General features: G+C 42.7%; 1 protein-coding gene across 1 annotated transcript; it reads left to right on the forward strand.

Moving 5' to 3' along the window:
- The first annotated feature begins 6,634 nt into the window (after window positions 1-6,634).
- Window positions 6,635-10,646, forward strand: LOC139445708 (E3 ubiquitin-protein ligase TRIM13-like). Its single transcript, XM_071226911.1, has 3 exons — window positions 6,635-6,843; window positions 8,057-8,273; window positions 10,236-10,646. The coding sequence occupies exons 1-3, from the start codon at window positions 6,635-6,637 to the stop codon at window positions 10,644-10,646; spliced, it is 837 nt and encodes a 278-aa protein (XP_071083012.1).
- Window positions 10,647-11,177: the final 531 nt, after the last annotated feature.

Here is an 11,177-nt window from a genome sequence, read left to right on the forward strand (position 1 = left end):
GTGGCCCAGTCGTCTAAGGCGCTGCGATTCGCTGTGCAGAGTTGCGTCCCTTGGGCACGCCAGAAACCTATGATTGTGGGTTCGAATCCCGGTTCGCCCCGATTATGTTTCTAGGTTTGTCAGCACCATACGCGTTATCGTGGGTTTCACCGAAGTGGTAAACGTCTGAGACGTGCATCACTTCGGGCTTTCCTCCCACATTAAGCTCACACGCCGTGATGTAACTGGAATACTGTTAAAAGCGGCGTTAAACCCAACTCACTCTTGCAAGTGTCATGAAAAATTGTTCTAGATGTTTCTAACATCAGTATGCAGCCAGTATGATGGACACTACGTTGTCAGAGAAAACCAAGTAAGAAAACGAAGACTTAGAGTTGCGCTTGATTAAAGTGCGTATTTTGAGGTCTGTATATGAATCAACCCAAATGAATCTTAAAAGTGCTAACGAGGATGCGTGGCTTAATTAGCACGGCCGGTTAGGCCTTGCAAGCTGATTGGGTATTTCCACCAGTCGGGTACAGAATATACGCGCTCCTTTTATAACTTGTAGTGAGACCTGTGTTGTATACACAATACCGGTATGATTCCATGTATGTTTGCCATGTTCCCTTCTACTCCATGTTGTGCTAGTTTTGAGAGGAGTCCGTCATGCCATACCATGTGGAAGGCTTTGCTGAAGTCCAGAAATACTGCGGCTAGGTATTGTCTGTTTAATTGAGCTTTTTTTATTTCATTTTCCAGTCTTAGAATATGATCTAGACACGAGTGTCCCTTCAAGACAGGTCGCTATCAGTTAAAATAGGGAACAATCGATCTGATCCTATGGCACTGGACAATGGCACGCCACAAGGCAGCATTATAAGCCCAACCCTGTTTAACATCATGATCAATGATCTTTTTGACCATGTCAACTCTCCTACCCAAACTTCTAAGTTCGCTGATGACGGAGCAATATGGGTAAAGCACAGAGATATTTCACAAATCAGAAAAAAAACTCCAGTCAGCCCTGGACGGAGTAGATCAATGGTGCAATAAATGGGGATTCACCCTTTCAAGCGAAAAAACTGTTGGAGTTCTATTCAAACGCCGGGGGAAAGATGCTATGATACCCCGTGTCTCCATAAAAGGCAAACCTATCAAATTCGAAAAATCTGCAATATTTCTTGGGGTGATCCTTGATCAACACCTCACTTGGCGCAAGCATATAGAATATGTTGAAAACAGATGTCAAAAAGACCTGAACGTATTACGGGCAATTTCAGGCACATCTTGGGGCACATCGAGGGACACTCAGCTGGACCTCTACAAAGCTCTTATCAGATCAAAAATTGACTATGGTTGTGAGGCTTTTCATTCAGCATCAAATACTGTCTTGAGGCGCCTAGACAGAATACAATACAAAGCGCTAATGCTAGCCACAGGCGCAGCGACAGGCACCTCACTAGAAGCACTACGGGAGAACGGGAGAACTCCCATTGAAACTAAGAAGAGAGCAGGCAATATTATCGTTCTGGGGACGAACATCAAACCCTTTGGTTAAAAAGATATGGCAAGACAAAAAACACTCGAGATGAAGCCCTAGCTCGAAAAAATCCCTCACTAAAGCCATCTGGGATATTAGTACGTGAACTCATTCGAAGTCACAATTGTGATGACATTCAGCCTCCAGAAAGTCACTACAAAGGGTTACACCCTCCCTGGACTTTAAAAACTCCCAAAGTTGACACTGCTTTAACATCAGAATTTACTAAAAGAGAAAACCCAACCCTACAACGATCAGTAGCTATCACTAATATTCAAACTACCTGGGACAGCTGGGCCCATATATACACTGATGGATCCAAGAATCCTATCAACAACAGTGTTGGTTACGGGAACCATATCCACAGCTCCAAACCCCAAGCACATTCAGTTCGCTTGCCTGATGGTCAGTCAGTATTCACGGCTGAATTGGAGGCAATTCATCATGCACTCAAACTCATACCGGAACTCCCGGAAGCAAAGGCAGTTGTCCTATCAGACTCGATAGACACAATTTGTATGGATAACAACTTCTTTAATACTGTAAAAAGCGACGTTTCGGTATAGATCCTTGTGTCTATCTTGTCATCCGCCAACTTCTAAGTAATGCCTATCAAACAAGCTATCAGACTCGCTAAGTGCACTTCATGCCATCAGTGGCAGAAACTCCAACTCCAGGCCAAACACAGTCAACAATATTCTATACGAATATACAAAACTATCGGACCAAGGGCAACAGGTGGAGCTGTGTTGGATCCCCTCTCACATTGATATTCATGGAAATGAAAAAGCAGACTCACTGGCGAAGCTAGCTCTAGACAAAGCGGATATACAGCCTATTCCCTTTAGTAAACTAGAGATAAAAAGCAAAATCAAAGCCTCCATAGCAGAAAGATGGCAAGCCGAATGGGACGCAAGTAAGATCGGCAGATGGCTATACAAAAGCCAAACTCATATTCAAATGAAAGGAAAATTGAAATTGCTATCTCACGCCTCAGACTTGGTCACAGAAAGCACTATGACAAGGTTTGTTCATCTTGCAATCAGGCTGAAACCATTGACCATGTGTTACTAGAATGTCAAGACCATGCCCCAGCCCGGGCTAGGTTAAAACAAGAATTGCAGTTAGATCCGCTATCTGTCATAGATCTCCTAAAGCCAAGAGATGCAGTAGCGAAACTAACTCTAATTCTGAGAGACGTACAGCTGCTCGAACGTATATAAACAGAGCAGCCAAGGATAAAAATGAAATCATATCAATATAAGAAAATAGAAATCATATCAATGCAAAAACAGAAATTATGTGAACACCTAACTCACAATAAATATGTGAACCGTTCTTACACACAGGCAAAGAGGGACAGGTCAGCCGAAATTGCCTAGGCAGAAGGCGACCTCTTAAACACCTAATGCAACAACAACAACATCCATGTATGTCTAGAGTATGGAACCCGTGAAGATCCGGGGTGGAATAGGTCTTCAGCAACCCATGCTTGCCGTAAAAGGCGACTTTGCTTGTCGTAGGAGGCGACTAACGGGATCGGGTGGTCACGCTCGCTGACTTGGTTGATGCATGTCATCGATCCCAATTGCGTGGATCGATGCTCATGATATCAATCACCGGATTGTCTGATCCAGACTCGATTATTTACAGACTACCGTCATATAGCTGGAATATTGCTGAGTGTGGCGTTAAACAACAAATAAATAAATCAAGAGTATGGCTAGTGGGGGCCTGTCAAATAAACTTTATTTAACGTGAATTATATAATTATAACATTGTAAGATATTTTTCTTTTCAATTTTAGGGGTGCGGGTTCCACACACATCCACACCCTCAATCCGTGCGGTTATCTTTGCAGCCAATCAGTTATATTTAACCAGAACGGTATATGTCTCACCTACAGTCACTCATCTCACAACAACATGTAACTGCAGTAGGTATCATAATACACTCAGCCATGTGTATAGTGTACTGTAACACATTAGCAAGTGACTTGGTGAATGATTCACAGAGGCTATAACATGTCGCTTCATCATAGTAGTGCTATTCAAGACTACTGCAGGATAATTTGATTTCGAGAAAATAAAACAAAACAAACGAACCGATCTGTGTTTTGCAATCACTTGTAATCCTTGCGTCTAAGGTGGTGACCATCCTGATTATTTTCGTCACTAATGTCCGTCACAGGTAGAGGTTCACTCGTACTTCTCCCGAAATCACCAATTCGTTCTTCCGAGAAATATTCATATTCCATGATAACTGGAAAACTATTGTCACTGTCAGAGTCGGGCATATCTACAAGTTGTGATGAGGATACCACAAAAGGAACCAAGTAAGTCGATGCTTCATCATTTTTATACACAGATCAACGAATATTTAAAACACAGTAAAGTCTCAACAAACTAAATGAAAGTACCAAAGCGCGAACGATAAACACAATTGAAGACATAGTATGTTTCGCACATTGTTTTCTCACTGAAATGTGAACTGTTTGTGATGTAAATGGCCACAGTCACATTTCCGTTGTTGAAAGAGTGAGTGAGTGAGTTGGGGGTTTACGCCGCTTTTAGCAATATTTCAGCAATATCACAGCGACGGACACCAGAAATGGGCTTCACACATTGTACCCATAGTTGAAAGAGGAGTTTATAACATGCCTTTAATCCCACTCCCATCGGGTAGCCTAGTGGTTAAAGCGTTCGATCGTCTCGCCGAAGACCCGGGTTCGATTCCCGACATGGGTACAATGTGTGAAGCCCATTTTTGGTGTCCCCCGCCGAGATATTGCTGGAATATTGCTAAAAGCGGCGTAAAACCATACTCACTCACTCACCACTCGTACGAAGGAAAGTACAGTGTACCAAAGGTCATTGTTTAATTGTGGATGGTTGGTTGGTTGGTTTGTCGTTAACGCCGCACTCAGCAATATTCCAGATATATGACGGCGGTCTGTAAATAATCGAGTCTGAACCACGCAATTGGGATCGATGACATGCATCAACCAAGTCAGCTAGCCCGACCACCCGATCCCGTTAGTCGCCTTTTACGACAAGCATAGTCGCCTTTTACGGCAAGCATGGGTTGCTGAAGATCTATTCTACCCCGGAATCTTCACGGGTCTAGAAATTAAAGTTCGAATCTGGCGGTTACTGACCATGTCATGTGAAACAGCTGCCTCCTCCCTGACTTATTTGTTCTGGTTTGTAACAGTTGCAGTTTTATTTCTCGTCGGCTTGATTGACATGTCCTATGAGCTTTGCTTCATGTTACTCTCCGTTTATTGGTTACTGACTTTGTGGGCGTGTCAAGTGATGTGCATAAATTAAACAGTGATCTGATTCCCTACACTTGGAATGTTTATCAATTAAGAATTGACCTTCACTTTGTGGAGCTTGCGACGACGTTCATACAATGTTTGGCCCTCAGTCTATGAAGGTTCATAATCCAATGAACTCACACAAAGTGAAGGTCAATTCTTATAATTTTTTATCACAATTTTTTACCTCAAAGGATGTAGGCCAAGATCTAAACACAATTTTATTATTTAGTACGTGTGACTTCATGTTTACACTGACAGCCAAACAACAACCATCTATATCGCGGAATAAAATAGTTCCTCAAAAAGTGAGGTGACATGGGCGTATGGATGCAGAACTTGCTCTTCAGAAACATCTTACGCAACACATGTGTTCATATAATATCCCCATTAGATGAGAAAGGTCTGTAATGAACTACCTCAGTAAGTCAGTCACAATGACAGCGCGTCGTAATACATTTACATCAAGTTCACGACGTCAAAATGGCCGACACGATAAACGTGACGGGGGGATTTCCGAAGTTGTTAATGAACCTGTGGCGGTTACATGTGTTAGTCATCATTGATAAACTGACCAATTATTGAAAGGTGATTAAAGATGCGTCAAACAGACACCAAGGTAAATTCGTAGATTGCTGGAGATGGTCACTGTCGGCCTAGACACAGATCGAGTCAATACTGACGATAGTTTGGATGTGCATTTTTTCGTTTGTTCATTAGGATGGGAATTCGTGAACAATCATGCAGTCAAGCTCTCTTACGTTTCTAAATGTATACTAAGATTCTGAGACCAAGATTAAAGGTTCTAAATGATCAGAAATAATGTTTATGTATGTTTTCGTGCTAATGAATTCCCAGGGGTTTCCCCAGGAATGTGGAAGTAGTCCGTCAGTGTTTACGTCATTTCAAGAACTCGGTCTCGTGAAAAACGTATGAACGTCAAATTGTGTCGTTCAAACACTTATAATTTTTTAATTTGAAGTTTACAAGATATAAGGCTTTTCAATTGGACGAGAGGTCGGTCACATGACAGCGAAATTGACGTTCATAAGTGTATGAAATGCACATCTAAACTATCGTAGTATCGACTCGATCCGTGCCTAGGCTGCCATTGACCGTCTCCATCAATCTATGAATTTACCTTTGTGTCTGTTTGACGCATCTTTATTCACCTTTAAATGATCGGCCAGTTGATCAATGATGACTAACACATGTAACCGCCAAAGGTTCATCGACAACTTCGGAAATCTCTCCAGTCACGTTTATCGTGTCGGCCATTTTGACTTCTTGTACTTGATGTAAATGTATTACGACGCGCTGTCATTGTGACTGACTTACTGAGGTAGTTCTTTACAGACCTTTCTCATCTAATGAGGATATGATTTGAACACATGTGCTGCGTAAGATGTTTCTGGAGAGCAAGTTGTGCATCGCATACCGTGTAAACGTCAAATTAAAAAATTATTCTATTTTGATCAATTGTCTGCTTTGATTTATATAATTGTTTTCGTATTGAAATATTGTTGACAACACGTTTTCGTTGTCGATTATAAGGACTGACTGTGTATTTTTCTGTTCATTGATGTATGAATCGAAAAGCTTATGTGCAAACTTCGCTACACGGGTTCATACAGTCTGCACATCGGGAAATATACACAGTCAATCCATAGCAAAACGCTAGCCGTCTAGTTTCTAGTGTAAGAAGTCCATGACGTAACTCAATAGGTGTCTGTGACGTCATGGGTATGACATGACGTCACAATAAGGCGTCGTCAAACTTGTCAGTTGCCAAAATGAAACCAAGGACGAAGATGCCTAACAAAAAAGTGCCAAGAAGGCCACCACCAAAGGAACGGTTGGATAACCCCAACTCGCTTTTATACCATCCTCAATTTGAAAAGCTTGTTGGCGAGGACTGCTTGATAACTTTAAAATGCAGCATATGCCTAGATTTCTACAACGACCCTACAGTATTGCCGTGTGGGCATACATTCTGCAGCAAGTAAGTAATCCGTGTTTACATGCACCTCTTTTGACTTCATACATACATACGTATTACCACAATACAATTGTAACCCTAATTTTGTTCAGATGTTTGTTCCATTTAATTTCTGCCACGAAGCATTCATCAACTATTCACAACGAGTATTTCCTGAGGCTCAATATTTTAGGTCTAGTAAAAATGGTTTTCTTATTGTAACATAATCGTAATGATGTGTTAAGGGAGGCGAGGGGCGGTCGGGTAGCCTAGTGGTTAAAGCGTTCGCTCGTCACGCCGAGGACCCGGGTTCGATTCCCGACATGGGTACAATGTGTGAAGCCCATTTCTGGGGCCCATTTCTGGGGCCCATTACTGGTGTCCCCCGCCGTGTTATTACTGGAATATTGCTAAAAGCGGCGTAAAATAATACTCACTCACTTTAACGAGGCGACAAAAATGGCGTCTGAAAAACATAGAAACCGGTACTAAGGAATTAGCTCTTGCACATCTCTTACCAAAATGGCGGAAGGTGTCCGGTATACTGCATTCTTGCCTGTGTTAATAAAGAACACAATCGTCAGTTTGTGAGGGAGGGTGGGAAAACGTGTACTTACTGGTACACGTATTTGATAAATACGCTTTGTATCCATCAAAACAATGAGAAGAGGAAAAGCTTTCTCAGACCCTGACAGGGCTATATCCAGCGATAAGACGAAAGGCTCAATTGCAACGTAATAAATAATTGCCGTCAGTACACATACACCCGTCAAGTGCAACCTATTCTTGTCGTAAGAGGCGACTAAATTGATCGGGTTGTCCGGCTCGCTGTCTAGGTTGATTCTATGCCAATTTGTTGGAGCGATGGTCTTGATGTTAATCACTGGATTGTCTGGACTCGATTATTTACAGACTGCCGCAATAAAGCTGGAATATTACTGAGCGCTGCGTTTAAAAACAACATTTTTAAACCATACTATTGCCAGAGAGGCAAACACATGACAAAAAAAATATGTGTTTAGGTATATTGTCACTGTTAAAATTTACCAAATTTACAATTCCCGATCGTTCATATTTAAACTAATAATGAAAGGAAAAAGCAACGCTGCCGAAAGTTTCACAAAACATATTCAAATTTCAAGGTTGGGAGAGTAAATATGCAGGATGTAGTCCATTTGGATATCAGGTTGAACTACGTCACTCACTCACTCACTCACTCACTGCTCTTTTTTGACAGATGTTTGATGTCAATGGCAGCCCATGTGAGACTGAACCAGCGCGCGCTCGAGCCGAGCGAGCAGTACATCGGCTGCCCGGAGTGTCGCGAGGCAGTGTACATCAGCAACCTCGCCAACAGGGAAACAACTCTCAACTACCCCATCCAGCAGATCATCGAGAGCATGATGAGGAAGGAGAACGGCCATGGCGGACAAATCATCTCTAAACCCGAGATGGTGAGCTAGGAGACGTAGTACGCCTGATTGTAACGGCTGACAGATCAACCTTACCATTGCAGATTATGCCGTATACAAGTTTAGGAAAGTTTGATTGTTTGACTAATTGGGCCTACCTTTAGAATACAGTACCACAAACATTTCGAACACATGACAATACCTTAGACGTAATTTGTAGCATTTCGTTGCCATTCGCACCGGCGAAACAATGCCCTGTGACGTCAGGGGTCATAGAGTGTGCCTAAGCTCCTCCCAGTGATCTATCATCTCTACAGGCAATGACATTAAATACGCCAAGCGATGTTGAGAGTTTTGAATATTTGTTTGCTAAATATAGCCTGTGGCGGCGCATTTTATAGCAAGCGCTAGTTTTTTATTATCGTTTTTTTCGTTATTCAAGTGGCTAAAATGATTATAAATGGGAACTAATATACATATATTATTTTTGGGGTTCATCATTTTCATTGTTATGCACAAGAATGCAGTTTATTTTGTATATTATATTGGCGCTGAACACATTCAAATATCGCCGGTATTAGGGTAGGTTACCCCGAACTCTATCCTTAGCCCTTGGGTCCCCTTTTCGATCAATCACCCCTTTACGATCATTAGTGTTAGGTACGGGTTTAGTGGCCAGTATTGATTCTATAGCCGCTCCTAATATTCTTCACACAAAAACGTCGAGTAAAGAATGATGAAATAGTTTAGTGTCGAATATTTTGGCTCCTGGAAACTGTCCTGGAACATTCACACCAGCCACTTTAAACCGCTACATTTAGGCCTATTTAGTACTGATTCAAAAGCGAACTCACCCGTGTGTCGTCACTAGCCATGCTTATTCCTCCCTTGATCCTTACAATTATCCGCATTATCCTTACAGTGTTCCCTACCACACTTTTCTGTCACAAAAATCACCCGACGAATTATTTAATACCAAGCCATTCATGCGTATCCACGAGTTCGACGTCTGACGTCTGACGCCTGTGGCCGTTTTCTGATTCTTGTAGAGTACGGAATGGGACGAGTGTGCCAAATGGATTACTCGTAAGTGTCCGTACACAAAAATCACGAGACACCATGCCTTCCCGTAACCTTCGTAAGTGCCCGTGATCTATTCGACCCTTATCGTTCAGTTCCGTAACGGCGGAGACATGACAAGGTAAATTTGTTCTCGATTTCACAGTGTGGACGTAGCTGTCGGGCTAACAATCCGAAGGTCGCGAATTCGTGTCCGACAGATTCTCATAAAAACTAGTTGCTTTGTCCTTGAGACGCGGGACCTACGGCAGAGATCGTACTCACGAGAAGTTGTTTTACTGTAATCAAAAGCTGCTCCGAATGTTACATGTGTATCCCAGGTGAAAGGCGTGTTTGAAACGGACATAAAATATACACGCATACTCGTGCACGGTTTTATCAAAGCTTTTTAATAAACCTGCTGCGACAGTAGCCTTCAATTTTAGTGATAAAGCTATCATGTCACCTTGAGTCGTATACAACCGGAAAAAAACAGGCACGGTCGCCAAGGCCTTTTCACAGCAAGCATGGATTGCTGCAGACCAATTCTCACCCCGGGTCTTCACGGGTCGCTTCATACATGTACCACGAGACGTAACAGAGGAGTGAGTGAGTGAGTGAATGAATTGGGGTTAACGCCGCTTTTAACAGTATTCCAGTCAAATCACGTCGTGTCAGCTTAATGTGGGAGGAACGCCCCAAGTGATGCAGGTCTCAGACGTTTATCACTTCGGTGAAACCCACGAGCACGGGTATGGTGCCGACAAATCTAGAAACATAATCGGGGCAAACCGGGATTCAAACAAACAATCATAGGTTTCTGGCGTGCCCAAGGGACGCACCTCTGCACAGCGAATTGCGAAACGTGGGCTGGTGGGCTCGAATTCAGAATTATATGAATTTATATGAATGAAATAATCTTAAGGCTCGTTTCTGCGTCTACAGGTTGATGCAAGCACAAGCTACGACAAGGCAGACTTCGAGCAGGCGCTCCAGGTCGAGGAGACTCACGAGCGGGAGCAAGTCATCCAGGCCTTCAACAAGGAGATGGACGGCTTCGAACGCGCTCTGTCCGGCAGCAGCAGCAGCATCCTCAATGACGCCTTCCTCGACATCGAGAGGATCCGCGTCGACCATCTGGACAGATTGAGGAAAGACGAAGAGGCCAAGGCCAAGGCTCGGGCTGAGAAGAAATACGGCGGGAAAACACAAGACGTGACTGACCTCCCACCGATGCCCGCCGCCCCGGCGGCCATGTTAGATCCCGCCATCGTCTCCTACTCCATGCGGCATCACCGCCCTCCGCCTCTGTTCCACGACTTCATCCGGCGCCCTGCAGTGCCGGTCTATCTGTAGATGTTCATACCGATAGTTAATAGGACGGATATTATGTTAACGAAACGTTTATGCGAATACGGATGAGGGACTTTTTTTCAAACTGGTTTTGGGGTTCACGGGATATGAATTGATGTTTCGGTCAGATATTAGGATAGTTTACATGTATGTTAGTGGTCTTTGTGTTACACTAACCCTGATCAAGCTTGGTCACAATTTTCGATTTTGATACTCAACGGTATTGATTTATATATGGTGGATATAAGTAAGATCCAAAGATTCGTCATTTCATAATTATTGTTAGGAATATAGTGTAGCAACACGGTGTATTTTTAGATACATTTATTACATTCTGTGTTTAATGTGTGTCACGTGCAAGTGGTGTGTTCACTGTATTGTGTCGGTCACGTAGATATGCGTACCAACTTTTTTTCTAGTACTTTACAAGACAAGCTATAGATATTTACACATATTCATAGAAATGTATAAAATCACATCCGAATTTTATAGGAAATATATTCAAATGGAATTTTGACAATTTTGACAGAATCA

This window comes from Haliotis cracherodii, unplaced genomic scaffold (genome assembly GCF_022045235.1).
Source record: "Haliotis cracherodii isolate W230 unplaced genomic scaffold, xgHalCrac1.p SCAF_6, whole genome shotgun sequence".
Lineage (NCBI taxonomy): Eukaryota > Metazoa > Mollusca > Gastropoda > Lepetellida > Haliotidae > Haliotis > Haliotis cracherodii.